This window comes from Sus scrofa, chromosome 16 (assembly GCF_000003025.6).
Source record: "Sus scrofa isolate TJ Tabasco breed Duroc chromosome 16, Sscrofa11.1, whole genome shotgun sequence".
NCBI lineage: Eukaryota > Metazoa > Chordata > Mammalia > Artiodactyla > Suidae > Sus > Sus scrofa.
This window is the reverse complement of record NC_010458.4, coordinates 4,090,234-4,107,439: the sequence shown is the minus strand read 5'-3', so window position 1 is coordinate 4,107,439 and position 17,206 is coordinate 4,090,234. Positions and strand designations below refer to the sequence as shown.

At 46.9% G+C, this 17,206-nt stretch overlaps 2 protein-coding genes across 3 annotated transcripts in view; one reads left to right on the top strand and one right to left on the bottom strand.

The window, feature by feature from the left end:
• The window catches only part of ANKH (ANKH inorganic pyrophosphate transport regulator), a 175,492-nt gene extending 163,634 nt beyond the window's left edge, over nt 1–11,858 (top strand). The window contains exon 12 of the mRNA XM_003359727.5: nt 277–11,858. Within this exon, the coding sequence (XP_003359775.2) occupies nt 277–390 (114 nt within the window). The 3' untranslated portion in view covers nt 391–11,858. The remainder of the gene's footprint in view (nt 1–276) is intronic.
• OTULIN (OTU deubiquitinase with linear linkage specificity) overlaps nt 10,328–17,206 on the bottom strand; it is a 34,076-nt gene continuing 27,197 nt past the window's right edge. For both annotated transcript variants that reach the window (XM_003133841.4, XM_013984697.2), the window contains one exon: nt 10,328–15,756. In XM_003133841.4, coding sequence (XP_003133889.1) covers nt 15,562–15,756 — 195 coding nt within the window. In that variant the 3' untranslated portion in view covers nt 10,328–15,561. The remainder of the gene's footprint in view (nt 15,757–17,206) is intronic.

The window sequence follows — 17,206 nt, the reverse complement described above, 5'->3', positions numbered from 1 at the left end:
GGCCGCGGGGAAGTGTCCTGGGGCAGAGGCAGGTCTCCATCAGCTGATGGGCAAGAGGTGGAAGGCGGGACCCCCAGTGCCCAGCGCAGAGCCAGGCACACAGACGATGCCCAGTCACCCAACTGAAAGGAATGTTCTGACCTGAGATGCAGCCTTGGCAAGGTCACCCCAACCAAGGCCTGGGCGAGGGGGCCCTGAGACCCCCTGGCCTCTCCCTGCTCTTGGCTCCACTACCATGTGTCCCAGCCTCAGGCTGATGAGTTTTCTTTGGTTTAGAAAAAGAAGATGGAGAATGAGTCTGCCGTGGAGGGGGAGGATTCGGCGATGACAGACATACCTCCAGCAGAGGAGGGGACGGATGTCGTGGAAATGAGGGAGGAGACTGAGTGAGGCGCCGACGCCCGGGCACCGCAGGGACAGCTGACACTTCTGCTCTCCCTCTTGTGTCGTTCCGGTTTGGGGTTTGCTTTTTGATTGGGTCACAACAGAGGCCTTGGTTTAAAGGTTTCGCGGACACTCGGGCATACCGGGGATGCTCACACCGACGTGGGGACCTGCAGGGTGGTCTCGCCATGGCTTGGTGGAAACAAACAGAACAGTCGACTTCATGCCCCCGCTTCGTGAAAACCCCAAAGACGTAGCTGCCTCGTAGTCCTCGTTGCCTCTCCCTCCCCCTGGACAATCTCCTTTTGGAACCAAAGGACTGCGGCTGTGCCGTCCATCGCCCCTCAGCCACCACCGCCCAGCAGGCCACAGACTCACCCTGTCCCCTTGCATCTCCCTTAGAATCAGCAGGTGACAACTTTCTTTGATTGGCTTCCCAGTAACATGACTGTGCAGAGACGTGGCCCAGCAGCTTCCCACCATGGAGTCATTAACTGTCTGCCACCCGCGTGCAGAGGGCAGCGCCAGGCTGCGGCCCGGAGTGGCCGTTCACGACGAGGAAGAGATTTGTGAATGCACTCCTCGGATGGACGGATGGACATAGTCTTGCGTGGGAAGGTTTCAGGTGCCACGGAAACAGCCAGCTGACATGTGCAAGCGATAGCCTTTCACCTCGCATTTTCCTAGAGTTGAGTGTGCGCTTTCATGTCCCGCCATGTACATACCTGAGCTATCTTGTCAAAGTTGTCACCAAAGTGCATCTCCCCATCGCCGTGTCCTTGGGCATGACTTTCCCCAAAGGCTTGTTTTTCACTCACCTTTCCTGAAGATGGCACTAGAGCAAGTGAAACAGAGCATTCTAACTCGACATTTTAGTTTTTAAAGTGAACGGAAGCTTTAAGTCATAATCTAGCCTTCTAATGCCCGGCTGCTGTATCGCTACCTTGGAAGTAGATGTCTGACCTGCCATTCTTAGTCCTAACCGCGCGGTACAGGTAATTTCGAGTGTAAGTCCCCTCTCACGCCGCATGAGAAAGCAAGACATTTTATAAATGACGGCAGAGTCACTCTGTGATATTCCCTGAAATGACACATTTGAAATCCATTCAGTGCAGTATATTTTTCTAAGTTTTGGAAAGCGGGTTTTTTCTTTAAAAAAAAAAAAAATATGGACACAGTTCACTAAATTCTTGATTTAGTCAAAATTCCTAGACAGAAAGAACCTAGACACAAAAATATTTTAAAGATATAAATATATACTGTATATGTTATGTAATTTATTTTAGGCTATAATACATTTCCTATTTTCGCATTTTCAATAAAATGTCTCTAATACAATATGGTGACTGCTTGTGTGCACCACATACCTGCGGTTGAAACGTATTGTATCAATGAGCATTGTGTCTTGTTTGCAGCAGTTTTATAGTGTGTCATTTGTATATAAATGTAAGGGTCAGTCAATGACCAGAGAACTATTTTTCATTATGAATAACAGAGGTACGAGTGGGTCAGCTGATGTAGACCATAGTGGGAAGGGAAAGAGATGCTAGAAGGACAAAAACGAAAAGTCAAGCCTTTGGCACTTACTCCTTTCAGTGCCGTGTAATCATACTGTTCCTCATAGAAAAAAAGAATGTAAGGGCTGGGAGTCAGCCCCGAACATCACAGGGTTCGTTCGCACTTCTGGTCACCCAGTGACCTGGGGAACAAAACCCTCACGCGCTTCCTCTGAGCGGTTTCTCCCCCATGTCTATATATATTTGAGTGCAAGAAATTTAGACACATACCTTTGGGGTGGTTTCTGGGGCAGATCTGAGAAAATGGGGGGGGGGGTCTAATTGTATCGGCTTTTTTAAAGTACATGACTAGAAAATTAAACAACAGTATTTTTGAACATGTGTGACTAGTAGTTCATGCTTGTGGGGTGGGAGCTTAAAGAGTATTGAAAAAGCAAATTCTTCCCCTCAAAACCGGGGAAGACCAAAGAGGTTCTTTCATTTATGCGGCTAGGACGGGGCATCGTGATTCATGGGCCAGGGTGTCTTGTCAGAGTTTTGGAAAACATAGGAAGCAAGCCCAGGCCCAGACCACAACGACAGAGCTGTGACTGTGCCGACCCACGTGTGTGTCCCAAACCTTTCTCCTCGAGGCGCACACTCCCTGCTCATGTTACAGTTCCTCCACCTGGGCCGTTTGAGTCGCTCGGCCTGACAAGTACACACCTTCACTTCCCAAGCAAAACCCATTGCTGGCAGATTCTTCTGCATCTGTTCTAAGCAACACAGGTGGAAAGGAACCAGTCTCCTTCCCACTTTTCAGGGTAAGGGGGGTGGGGCGCCCCTTTGAATGTGCCGCCCAAAGAAACGTTCCTCCAACACAGGTTTCTTTTTTCCTGCAAGTCACTCAGCTCACAGAAGTATTAGGAGGGTGCCGTGAGAATCTCAGGTCAAGGACCAAGAAAGGACCAGATGTGACTTTCTCAGGATGGACCAATGCATTGCACTAGAATCTAAAACCACAAGGGCATTAAGCTGCTTTTTTTTAGATGCTGAGGAGTGAGTTTGGGCCACTCAGAATGCTCTTTCCATCCTGGGGGTCTTCTCCAGGCCAGGCCGGGCCAGGTCAGAGCACCTCATCCTGTGGCCTCTATGCTTTCTGAGCTCATTCAGAAATGGCGCTGCACCCATGAGCCAGACCTCGGTCCTACTGGCATCTGTGAGACACCAAGATCTGAGCAGGAGGAAGCAGGCCGGGCTCGCTCCAGGAAAGTCGATAGGGCAGGACCTGCAGGCCACTGGCTCAGGGCACGTCCAGAGGTTTACACATGGGCTGGAAACCCTCACCTGTTGGGATCCTTGCATTTGTGCACCACGGCCAGGGGTTTATGTCACAGTATAAGAGCCAAGCGTGCCCCCTGACTGCTGCCTACATGGGGCTGGTCTTGTGCCCAAGGTTGTCTTCTGTTCTGCACGTGTGTTTTCTCTTGCGTTGTGTCTTAGCACTAGCAGATGGTTTGGCTCTGGAACTGCCAGGATGGTGATACTCAGAAACTTTTAGTGTTGGTTTAGGGTACATTGAATGGGGCCAAGTAACCTTCGTTACAGTAGTAAAAGCGCTTTGTTTTTCACTCCCCAAGTCCTCTCAGAAAATAACCACAAGAGGTGCAGAGGGCGAGAGGCGCACGATGAGGGCCCAGGGCCCCATTGTGGTCTGGCTCCATCCAGCTGGGCTGTTTCCATATCCCAGGCACTTCCCAAACCAGGAGCCAGCTCCAGAGTCCTTGCACAGGGTTTCCTGATCTCTCTTGGGGTTGGGGATAGTCACTGCATTTCCCAAATGTCAGAAAAGTTATTCAAGAAGTGAAAAAGTTATTCAAGAAGTGAAAAAGCTACCTCCCTCCTCCTAATCCATTCTCATTTTGGGGATTCTGGAAGGAATGGGCAGGGGGAGATGCATGTATTTTGTATCTTGAGTTCCCAGAAACACATCCATTTAGACTTAGTAGTTCTCAGGATTTTTTTTCTTTTTTCTTTTCTCCCACTTTTCTGAAGTGGGAGATAGACTGAGAGAGTATTCACATTGTTGTAATTAAATGGCATTACCTTGAGAAATATTTTCTTATATTTAAAAATCTTTGTACTTGTGTAAATCTCTCAGCAGACAGTGACCAGAACAGCATGACTGGTGTGTACCAACCAGCCAGGGTTTCTGGCCTCTTACTTCATTTTGGTTTTTTTGTTTTGTTTTTTGCTTCTTAGGGCTGCACCTGCAGCATATGGAGGCTCCCAGGCTAAGGGTCAAATCGGAGCTGCAGCTGCCGGCCTACGTCACAGTCACAGCAACACAGGATCTGAGCCACATCTGCAACCTACACCACTGCCACAGCCACGCCGGATCCTTGAACCCACTGAGCAAGGCCAGGGATAGAACTGCATCTTCGTGGATACTTGTCGGGTTTGTAACCCACTAAGCCAAACGGGCACTCCTGGCCTCCTACTTTAAAGTGAGCTGACCGCCACACTCAGGGTGAGGTCATCATCAATCAGAGCAACACACAGTGCAGGAAAGGGGCCTTTTATGTTCTAAGTCCTGACCTTCTGCAACAACCAAGGCTTTACAGCTCTTGGAGATCTGTAAGTGTTGAGACATCTGGGTTGCACGTGCATCCAGTTCCCCACAACTAGGCTCCAGCCCATCTTCTGCAGAGAGCCACCCTCAGGCACAGCCCTCTCAAGGTGCTTTCATAAACACTTGAACTGTAGAAAAGCATGTTTCTGAGCTAGCTGTTTGGTAAACATTCAAGATGCTCCCCCGTGTGGTTATTTTGAGTCTCTATTTCTGTCCCTTGAAGCAGCAAAACATCACCTGATTCATCAGCTGATCTGACCACACATAAAACAGGATGTAGAGAAAACCTGAAGAAAAATACATGCAAAGGCCCTGTTGCCTGTCCTTTTAAAGGGTAAAGGTCTAAAATTAACTATCCAAATATTCACAATGAGAGACATGCAATTGCATAATCAAAATAACCCAAACCTCACTCCGAAAAGAAAAGGTGTAACAAACTTCAGAGTAATTTGATCTCCAAAGAGAAACTACTGAGGAGGAGCTGGTGAGAGCTTAAGACATCACTTTCTCCTCCGGAGGGGAGCGTAGAGCTGTGAGCTGTTACACTCTCCACAAAGAGCACCAAAGATGTGCTTCCACAGTCTCTCTCTTTTTAATCATCTTTGCCAAGTCCAGGTGGTTCCAAGAGTCATTCTTTCTCTGCCTCATTTGCAATCAACCAGGGTCTGTGAAAGACTGTGCAAGACCCATGCACGTTTATAGATGGCTGTCAGCTGCCCAGAGCTTCAGCTCATGTTCTGTTCGGTGCCTCTTTATCAGTGAGATGTAACCTCAAGTGCACTTTAGTAACAAGACTTGGCATTGGCTTCTACAATCCGTATATATCAACAGAAGCGCATAAGAGCCAGGGGGCGTTTCTCTCCCCAGAAGCATATGTGGTGTCCTTTAGGGAAAGAAGGCGGGAGATAGGGACAGACCAGTTGACAATGCTTGAACCATTCACTGTCTGGCTTCATGGAAATTCAGTGATGTAGGGAGATTGGTTGTTACTCTAAGATTTACAGGCAGATGTTCTCCAATCATGAACCGAGGACAAGGAATGGTGCCTTGGGAGTGGGGTGTCTGGTTCCCTTAAGTGTGGGGCCGTGGACAGTGGGAGGGGGAGGGAGGACGACCCACAGTTTGGACGAACCAGATATTGAAGGCGAAATCAAGCCGCCCTGGTCGAACAAAGGAAATACAGGGTACATATCAAGACCAGCCACCTAGCACCTAAGGATGTGGACCAGTCACGGAGAAGCAGGCCACGCCCCCAGGGAGCGCCACATCCAAAAGGCAAATACGCTGCTCCTGGGGGTTTGTTTAGTGATGTATTGAGAAGGAAAATACCTATAAAGCCAGAATGACCAAGGAGCCAGTCTTAGAGCTTCAGGAATCTTGACAAGTGCCACACACAGGACTCTGCCCAATACCGACAAGGCTGTGCTCAATCATTTAAGGAAATCTTCCACATCACCCACACCTCTCCGGCCTCACGTTGGTCACCTGGACAATTGCTAAGGCACCTTCCTGGTCCAAAAGTCTACGTAGGATCGAGGATTTTTTTTTTTTTTTTTGCCATGCCCATGGCATGAGGAAGTTCCAGGGCCAGGGATCGAATGTGGCCACAGCAGTGACAATGCTGAATCCTTAACTGCTAGGCCACTAGGGAACTCCAAGATCTAGGATTTAGAACATGATATGGGATCCCACAATGGAAAAATAAAATTACCTCATTCTTGGTTTCAGGTCTGAACATTAGCAGCAATCCAGATTTTTTTTTTTTTTAATAAAATTAAGTCTACTGGGAGTCATTATTCTCTGTGTGCTATGGCTGTCAGCTTACAGGCGTTTCAGTTTCACACCAAAATTGTGGGTTTAATTTAACTGTTGAAACCAATCACATTAAAATATTTGTGCAGCCTTGATTAAACTTGACTGCAGAGGTCAGTATAAAATATACGTTGCATTTAAACAAGTGCTGTGTACGTAATTAATAGGCATAAGTTTTTGCATTGTTAAAAGCAGTTATATATGCTTTTCCTTCTTGGATTTTTTTTTGGAGGGGAGGAATTTGTGCCTGTCATGTATTGTCAAATACTTTTTATACTCTAATTTTACTTTAAGTAAAACTTAAATGGTTGACATATGATTGAGATTGCTTTTAGTTTCTTGTCTTCTTCTAACCACGCATCTGTTTTCACAGACCCCAAGATGTAGTCTCCTGATTCTGACTACAAATTCCCTTTTTTGTCTAATGTACATGAGATATTAAAATTTCGCTCTTTGCTTTGGTAGCTGAAACCACTGGAATAGTTCCCCAAACTCCCTGTCTTATTTAAATATGACCTATTTCTTCAAATTTTATTCTGTATTAAAATGAATTTTTACTTCCCATAACTATAGTAATATTGAAAGTACTGCTCTGGGGCCCAGCTTCTCCCCACCCCTTCTAGAATGGGGATACCAGGCAGCCTGGCTTTAGGAAAGTGAGAGGAACAGAATGTGAAAACCCCTCCTGCCCACATCTAAGAGACACTTGCTTTTTATCAGTCTTTATGTGAAAAGCAATTCTCTTCTTTAAGCCCTAAGGTCTTCAGAGAATGATGGTGCTCGTTTCTTTAACCTCCTGTGCGCTGCTATAGAGAACATGTCGTATCACTGCCTGGAATCAAAAGGGCGTGACGTTCTTGATTGGCTCGAGATGACAGTTTTCTGTACTGCTTTATTGTTGCCTCTGGGCTCAGTCCCAGACTCGGAGCTGCCTCTCCTGGGTTTCAGCAGCCTGCCTCACCCCGCAACTGTGTTTCCCCACGCTATTTAACTCCGCTCTCTGGAAAATGACTCCAAGGCCCCAGGCCTGCTCCCACCTTAGCTGGGAATCCAGTTCTACGTGCTCCTGGGTGACCTAATCTGGGCCTGTGTTTCCAATTCCAAATATACACTGGGGATCCCCAGGCTGCTTTTCCAGCCCTGACTTGTTCCAGAGCTGCCGCCCAGTCACCAATATCTCCTCAGAAGGGGCTCCCAGAAGGGCCTTGGCCTTAAGCCCCTCGCCAATGCACACTTCCTCTCCACCCCTCCCACATTGTCTCCTGCCAAGATGAATCACATTAGCACCCACCCAGAACCCCGCCTACACCACATCCCACCTCCCCCTGTCAAGTCTCTAACCCTGTCCGTTCTCTCCCAGCAATCTCTCACTTCTCCCCCTTCCTCTGCATGTCCTCTCTGCAGCGTAGGTCACAGTTGAAGCTCTGATCTGGCACTGCTGTGAGCTGTGGCATAGGTCACAGATGCAGCTCCCATCTGGTATTGCCATGCCTGTGGTGTAGGCCAGCAGCTGCAGCTCTGATTCCGCCTCTAGCCCAGGGACTTCCACGTGCTGCAGGTGTGGCCCTAAAAAGAAAAAAAAAAAAAAATTAATTATAAAAAGAGTACTAAGACCTCTACCCTTGGCTCTCCTGCCTCGCTTCTTCCTCCTGCTCTTAACTCCTGATGGAGCAGGGAATGATGAGCCATCAGTGATTAGCGATTCTACGCCTGGTTCAGCTTATGTTACAAATGCATGTGAGCTCCCACGTGGGGACGGGTGGAGAGGCATGGGGGCGGGGCTGCCCCAGCTCTTCTCACATCCCTGACTTTGTCACCGTGCTTGCCCAGAGCAGATATTCTTTGATGAATGAAGTCATTCACACGTTCCTCCCCCAACATACTCTGAACCTAGGGTCACTTGCACAACCGCCCTGTTTCCTGCAGCCTTATCTCCAACCCCCCTCTTCTTGTCACTAAGGTCAATGGCTCCATGAACTAATAAGGTAGAAGTTTGTGAGCCAGTTCTTGTCACTTGTCACCAAAAGGGCTTGACACGGATGCCTGAAAGCCCACCCTGCGGGCCTTCTTTTGTGGATGCTCCCAGTCCTACACCTCTCTGTGAAACACAGATGGGAAAACCCAAAGTATTCTCACATACGACTTGTCTAGGTAGAAACTGTAACAGATGGGCAAAGAGCATGAACAAATGGTTCCCAGAAAATGACCCATGAATGGCTTCTACAGAAGAAAACAGGCTCAGCCTTGCTTGAGCAGAGGAACACAAATTCAAAGACCAACTATCAACTTAGCAAAGATCGAAGTTTGACATTGCTCAGCACTGGCAAGGACCTAAGGAAACTGGCAATCCCGCTCTGCAGCAGAAATGCCAACCAGTCGTACCTCTTCAGAGGACAATTCAGGGAGAGGTTTCAAGCTCACACTCAACTAGGGAAAGAGGCTGGTCTCGTGATCAAAGAACGTGAAGTAGCGATGCCGGAAAGGAGTAGCACTGGCCTATAAATATCTAGGGAAAACATTCACCATTATGAGAATCAAAAGCCATTTAAAACTGGTCTTTGTCTCTTTCCACTTTTTTTTCCTTGCCAGGTTGATTGATCAGTTTAAAATCAAATTACCCCTCTTGTCCCCCAGGGGACAAGGAAGCAGCCCCGCAGCACCTGCTGGTGGGAACAAAATTCCTGCAGCTTGTGAGGGTGCAGGGTCATGGAGGGCGGAGCAGAAAACACCTCCCTCAGCCCTAGGGAGCCAAGGGGGACAGTTCACTCCAGGCTTTTCCACCCAAAAGCCAAATCGGCTTTGCTTCTTGGGACTGTGCTGAGGACAGGAGTCAGGAATGAACCCTCCAGACCCAGTAAGTCAGAAGGTCATTACCAGGCCTCTCACGCAGATCCCAGACAAGAGGTAGGAATAGGAGGAGTGGGGAGGGGAGAGAAGTTTGAGAACTTGCAGGAAGAATGCCCAGGTTTTGAGCAAGACAGAAATGCTAAGTGGGAAGGTAGTGTGTATATCTGTATTTACACACATAAATTCTCTTATTTTATACACACATAACACCGCTGGTATGTCCGTGGTCATGTGATGGTTATAATTCCGAAGGCCTTCCCTGGGATCCACAATCTGGATCTATTTTTCTCTACACGTCCTACTGTGGCGGGCAGCCCATGGAGGAGAAATGCCAGAAATCCCACCCTCAGGATTGAGCAGAGCACAATTCAGACAAGAAGAGGGGGAAGGTGTATCTCAATCAGACATTTTGCTTGTTAACCCAACGGAATGGGGCAGTGAAGGATGAAATAGCTTGTTGTTGCTGTTTAGCGCAGGCTGTGGCTGCTCACACCAACCCCACACTGCTCTCTAGATGCCCAGCCCCTGAGCGGTGGGTTCCTAGAAACCAAGCACCATTTTGCAAAGACTCAGTTTTTAACTCAGGTGTCTGCAGGCTCAAACTTCATCCTCTGATGCCATGAGGACCTCTGAAAGCCCACCAGTTCCCCTCCTCCAGGTAATTAGCCTCGGTGGCAGTCAAGTCACAGCAGTGCATGCAAGTTCTTGCTATCCCACTTGTTTCCCTTGGTCTGGGTGGTGTCTGAACACCCACCAGTGTTGCACACATCCAGGGCCTCCCCTCGGCGGACACACAGCAAGGCTGGGTCTGGACTGTGGCTGCGGCCTTGCTGGGCAGGCCTGGGGGATCTTCCTGGAAGCCTCTGCTCAGGGCTTGCTCCTCCTTCACCCCCACTCCCACTGGAAACAGGCTGTGGGGGAAGTGAGGACTGACGCCGGGGAGCTGGGGTAACTGGCCCAAAAGGTGCTGAATCCAGACCCAAGTCCAGAACTACACACCTGCTTTGCGGCGGGGGGCGGGGGGGGGGGCTTCCTAGGGGCTCGGCACTGTCAAAGGCTTCAGCATCACAGGCCTGTCCTGGGTCTGGAGAGCTGAAGCCCTGAACCCAGATCTCCCAAGTCCTCAAAGTCAGGCATTCAACCAGAGCAACACAGGCAGGCTTCTGCGTTTTTATTTTCTAAGTTTATTTTTAGTTACTTATTTTTACAGTCCTCAGCAGCCGAATGTGCTACAGGGGATCCCCAAGTTGGCTCTGCCTCTGACAGTGACGACGAAGACCCAACCGGTCCCGAGTGTGGGTGGGGGGCAAGGCCTGGAGCTGCCGGAGCCTTGGGGCCACCTTTGTTCGGAGCAGGTGAGGTTTTTGACAAATGCTGACATTTTACAGTGCAAACAGGACACTCTGCTTAGGGGCCAGGTTCACACCAAGTTGCCGGCTGCCCCCTCTTCACGGCCCGGCTGCCAGGGAAAGAAAACTGCCGCCATGGGAGAAGGTGGGTCATTAATCCCCTCCAAATTCACAACAGTCAGAAGCTGCTAAAATGCAGGTAACAATACCAAAACAGTTTCATAAAGACAATGGAAATGAGAAGGGAGCTCATTAAATACATTCATTTTGGCTTTTTTTCCCATTATGGAAATACTCAGAAGTAACCAACATTACTGTAGATTGCTCTGGCTCCTATAAGGGGTACCATATTTTAGCACCATTTATGAGAGTATACATCAAGGCATTTTTCCTTATATAAGAGGTCTTAAAATTAAGTACAAAAAATTGCTTTGAAGTTCAGAATTAAGCCACCCCTGGTTACTGGGGAAACAGCTGCCAAGACCACGGTCATTTCAAGCCCTGTATCCTTTCCTGGGATTAACCATGTTTTGGTGATTTCTATCCCTGATCCATACCTACCAAGAAATCAACAAGAATGAAATAAAACTCTAATCAGTGTTCTCCCTATTAATGAGCCCTGGCTATTAATGAGCATTCAAAATATTAAAATACACAGGCGGTCATAAGGCCTGGGAACAGAGTTGCTTTTTTTGTTTGTTTTGATTTTCAGGGCCACACCTGCAGCATATGGAAGTTCCCAACCGAGGGGTAAAGTCGGAGATGCAGCTGCCAGCCTACCCACAGCCAGAGCAACGCTGGATCCTTAACCCGCTGAGTGAGGCCAGGGATCGAAAGTGCATCCACATGGATACCAGTCAGGTTTGTTACCGCTAAGCCACGATGGGAGCTCCGAGATACACTTAATAAATGGCTTGCTGATATGACATTTCAATACAATTAACAGACTTAATGACCACTCCATATAGTTTAATTATACCTTGTATTAACCCATTCTACCATTCCCAGTAATAAATTTCGATTTACCATGAACACAAATGCAAAGGGGCAGATTACCTCCACCCTCCCAGATGAGGCTGGGCCTCATGTTGTGGGACCTCACACACAGGAATTTTACAGTGTGCCTGCAGACTAGCAGGCAGGTGCACACGCGTGCGTGTACACGTACACACACACACACACACACACACACACACACACACACACACAGAGCTCTTCTGGTCATGGCCAGCCGAACCTACCCTGCCCCTACTGCTACAGCTGCCAGGGTGGGGCAGCCAAACCAGCATAGTTTTGTGCTTTTCGTGGCTCCACATTATTAACTGGATCACACAAGCATTAATCATCAGTATCCCGTGTCTTTATTCACCGTATAACTCAGCACGGGTGCCCTGGTCTCTCCAGCCCCTCCAGAGAGACCACCAAGGAGGCTCCCCCAAAGAGTTAGGCATCATGTATTCTATTTCTGTTCAACAGGGGACTTAAAATTTGGAAAAAGGAATTTGCAGAATCCAAGCACAGAAGTCTTTCCACTGGTTCAGATTTTTAACCTTTTACAACTTAAATCAGGAAGGTCTGTCAGGCATCTGCTGTTTTGCTTTTAAAAAGGCATTTTTTCACCTAAAATCAGTCCCTCCTTCTTCAGTTCACTTCTTACAGTTCCTTGGGTCATTTTGAAATTACATGACACCATGCCCTGCCTTTGTCAACCATTTGGGGATTCCTGCCTTTCACACACATTTCAGATTCACTCACACACACACACACACACACACACACACACACACACACACACTCCTGTTTATTGTTTTTCAGTAGTCACAGATCTTTTCAAAAAGGCATTTATGTATTTTTTTTTTTTTTTGGTATGCCTATAAAGAAGATTCCCTGGAGGTTTATACTTCTGAAAATGCTTCCTGCCTTTCAAAGGGGGGTACCTACGAAGTCTAGCTCAAGACAGATAGAGAGGAAATAATCAAACTTTAACATCAAAATGAAGACAAAGTCTGGAAGTCTACTTGAGTCCTACTCCGATGCTGAGATGCTAAGAGCGCTAGATCATTAAAGGTGACACAGCACCTAAGAGTCATTATCTGGAAACTCTTCAAAAAGCAGACAACAAACTCTTAGGTAAAACAGCACCTTGAGGTGAAGAAGGCAGGAGGAACAACACAGCCTCTTAACAAACAAACAAAGAAGAAAAACACACAAAAACCAATTAAGGCGTTCCTTCCAACGGAAGTGTGAGATTCACGTGGCCTGAGATTTTACCTGATAAGCTCTAGGACTGGAGGGGAAGAGAAAAATGAAAGAATACAATGTCTGTTTCTCACAATCAAAGAAAATTCTCATCAGACATTAGCCAAATACATAACAGTATAATAAAAGCGTAAATGGCTATAGGAAGAGAGCAGGGTCAATTCCATTCTGTGCGTTCAAACCATTTTCAAACACGCTGTACTCTAAGGAAGAGGCACTGACATTTCAGATCGAATCCCATCTATGCCTAGAGTGCAAGTGAAAGACCACACACTGCCATCTTGTCTTCTACTGCTGCCATCACCTGTGCCATGTGTATGGGCGAAATCAACAGATTCTGTAAATGCAGAAGTAGCTTAGCAGGAGAGGAGAGGAGCGGAAAAAGTCCTAAAGGAGCAGTGTTAATTCCACAGAATTTGTGACAGGAAACTTTAGGTTTAAGGCACCTTATATGCCCTCAAAGGTATAACTCATACCTGCTTAAGGCAGACATTTTCTTTCTGCCAAGACCACAGGGCCTCAAACTGCTGAATTCTTACAATAAACTCTGGGTTGGAAAAGTAAGCACAGGGTAGTTCCTGCTACTTTCCTTCTTCTGGAACACTCTTTATCATTTTAGAGATCCCTCTAGGTAGATTACCCTCCTGAATCCACTTCGGCCTCAATTCAATTTCAGTTCTGCTGACATCACCCGACCAGGTCAAGTCCAGGAATGAGAAATGGAATTAAAACTCTAGACAACTGTAATTGCATGCTGCAACAAAATATATTTTTAGAGTTATCCAATCATCTAAATTTCCTAAAGTACCATTTCTTTGAAAACTTGTCTTCTGTGATGCTATGATCCCTCTAAGCCTGGATGACAATCTGAGAGCAGAGCCTTGGGATAGAAAGCAACTGCAATGCATCCTTTTGAATTTCTATCAATGTGGTAGTTAAGACAACAATACCACACAGAGGAACAAGAAAAAAGTATGAAATGTAAACAATTCGATTGTCCAAAAGCTCCGTTCTGGTTCACTAAGACTACAACATTTTCAAAGTGCAAAGGCAGATGATTACGAATATTATTAAACTCAACAGGGGCTATGAGCCAACAGTTGGACGGACACAGACCCTACGGCCTTGTGCAGCCTGAGGGTGTGAAGCTGTGCTTTTAAAAATGTTCAAGAATGAATGGAAGTTACATGAAAATGAGGTTACATAAAACGAAGCATCAGAACTAACAAGAAGTCATCATTACCTTCATTTGCCTTCCAGGTGCCTCCTTATTTGAGGCACTGTTGCATTTCACAGTGAAAAACAAGCCTCTCTAACACATTCACTCACATTCAGAGAAGAAGTGGATTCAAACACTCCAGGGAATATGCATCTATCAAAATGTGGTGAATATTATTGATGAGGTAATGGGGAAAATACTATTGCAACAGTCTGCATAGTTTTTATGTGTCCTCAGAGTTTTCTCAACCAAAAATTTTAATTTTTAAGTGAAAGCAAAAGTTACATTTTCGCAAAAGGTACATCTTTCCCTCTGGGGGAAAAGAAAAAGCAGATAGCTTATAAACTATATTAAGTTGGACCAAATAAAAGATTTTAATTATAAAATAAAACTAGGTACTTCAGGGTAACAGCACCTCCACAAATACTGAGCCGATTCAGGTGCCACTGATAGGGAGTCCTACAGAGTGACACAACTGGTTCCTGGGAACAATGTCCACATGGATGATTCAGGCCCCATCACAGACCCTGCGCAGCTGGGCTGCCCTGCCCCACCCACAGGCACCACCTGGCCTGGGCCATGCAGGCAATCGTGGGTGGCCAGAACACCCTCCCCCAGGCATCCCAAACCGAACAGGGCAGATACAGCTCAGCCATGCTCTTGCACTGTTTCAGAACAGGCTTCTGCCTAAACTTACTAATGAAGAACCTTAGCCGCTTTGTGGTTACTCATCCCCAGGAAGCAGATGAGTTACGTGACTTTGGCACAGAGCACTCTGCAAAAAACAGCATGAAAAGGGCACGGGAAGTCCTGGATCCAGCTCATCCCTCCTTCTGAACCCAGCTGAGTGCCTGAGTCATCTGGCCTTGGTTTCCTCTAAAAAGCAGGTGGATCTAACCTTGTTCTGACTATGAGGTGGTGAATCTACAGAAGTGGAGAATAACCAACACCCCTGACCCTAGGGACCAACTGTAAGTAGCACTCCCCCACTGACCACCCACCACTCGCGCCAGCGCAGCCGCCAGCTCAGGCGCCTGCCACGTTCCTGCAGAGCAAGGGTGTCCTGGTGCCACTGCCTCCTCTGGCACCTCTTTCTCCAGCCGTTAAGTAACTCACTTTTGGACCCAATTCTTGATCTTCTATAAGACAATCTGCTTAAAATAGCTTTAATGAACATATAAATCCAAACCACTGCTCGATGAGACCGTCAGAGGCCACGCCACTAACAGACTCTGCCCCAGAATTCTACTAGGGAAGCTGATGGCATAGGAAGGGCACTGCTGAGACCCAATACCTCCAAAACAAAAACATTACTACCTTTAAAAAAAAAAAAATGAAAGCCTGTTTACCATTAGGTATGCTCTGAAGGCCCCAACTGAAACATGCTGCATCAGATAAAGGGAAAGCTTGGTTCATTCCTAAAATCCAGTCTTCAGAACATCACTGTCCAGCCTGGCTCACAGGGCCCAAGAGTCCTCAGAGGTCATTCTAGGGGACCCGCAGGCTGAGCCGAGGAGTGCCCACGCACCTTGGCCAGGTGGCCAGGCTGTCCAGGTGCGTCTCTCACAGACTTGTCTCCTCACACACTCGGACGGGGATGTTGTAGTGCCGATCGTCCTCGGCGATCAGGGTCACCACCGGCCAGTCCCTGGGTGGGTCGGTGGGATAGATGGTAATGAACTCCTCGGTGCTGTACTTGGAGAGCCGGTACACCTGGATGGTGTGGCGCACGGCGTAGGCCAGAAGGAACATTTCAACCTGGGAGAAGAGCACACGGGTGTGTGGAGGGAAGCCCCGCTGCCGGATGCCACTCTGCACCCGCTCCCTCCCCGACACCCCAGGCAGCACACAGCGAGGCTAAGCCACCACCTTTCCTCCTCCCGGTGGGCGCAGCCCCAGTCCTTTGGCATATGGTCACTGTCAACACTGCATCATCAAGAAGGGATTCCATGTCTGCCAAAGGACTTGTGTCTGGAACATATAAGGAACATCTTACAACTCAACAATAAAAAAGCAAATAATCGGTTTAAAAATTGGGCAAAGGACTTGAATAGAATGGCTATTTCTCCAAAGAAGATATGCAAATGCTAGTAAGCACATGAAAAGTGCCAGGGAAATGCAAATCAAACCCACAATGAGATACCCACTTCCCCGCCACCAGAATGACCATAATCAAAAGACAAATGATTGCGGGGAACGGACTGCTTGGAGAACAAGGGCTTCTTTCAGGGGAGTTAAACTATTTTGGAACTTGACACAGGCAATAGTCATACATTGTAAATGTACCAGAAGTGACTGAGTTGTATGCTTTAAAAGGGTTAATTTTGTGTTATATGAACGTTACCTCAATTAAAAAAAAAAAGTTGTGGTACGGATGTGAAGAATTGGGATTCTGAAACAATGCTGGGCTGGTAGGGATATAAACAGTGCAGCTGCTTTTAAAGAGTTGGGCAGTTCCTCAAAATTTCAAACAGAAAATTACCACATGGTCCAGTAATTCCATTCCTAGGTATATACCCAAAGAGAACTGAAAACACGTCCACACAAAAAACTTGTATGATGCTCACAGCAGGGTTATTCATAATCGCTAAAAAATGGAAAACAACCCAAATGGATGAATAAAATGTGATCTATACAGACAATGGAATATTATTTGTCAAGAAAAAGGAATGAACTACTGATGCATGCTGCAACACGGATGAGTCTTGAAGACATCAGGCTCAGCAAGAGAAGCCAGTCATAAAAGACCACATATTGTAAGATTCCATTTATATGAAATGCCCAGAAGAGGCAAATCTGTAACAACAGAAAGTAAGTCAGTGGCTGCCTAGGGCTGGAGAAGGGGAATGAGTGCTGATGGGTATGGAGTTTCCTTTAAGGGTGATAAAATAGCCTAAAATTAAAGACTGCTGCTGAGGGTTGCAAAACTCCATAAACATACTAAAAACCACTGAGTTACACACTTTAAAGGGATTTATTTTATGATATGTAAACCATATTTCAATAAAGCTGTTATTTAAAAAATGTTACAGCAGACCTTAAGTTAGTCCTCAGAAAGGGCTAACGTCACTGTAATAAGCAAACCATGCTCTACCAGGCTTGTTACAGCAAAGGATGCGCAATGGGTCAGGAGACTTGAGTAACCTACCCTACAAGGACAGACAATTTTTCAAAATGGTTATCTTCAATCTTGCCTGACCCAGCACTA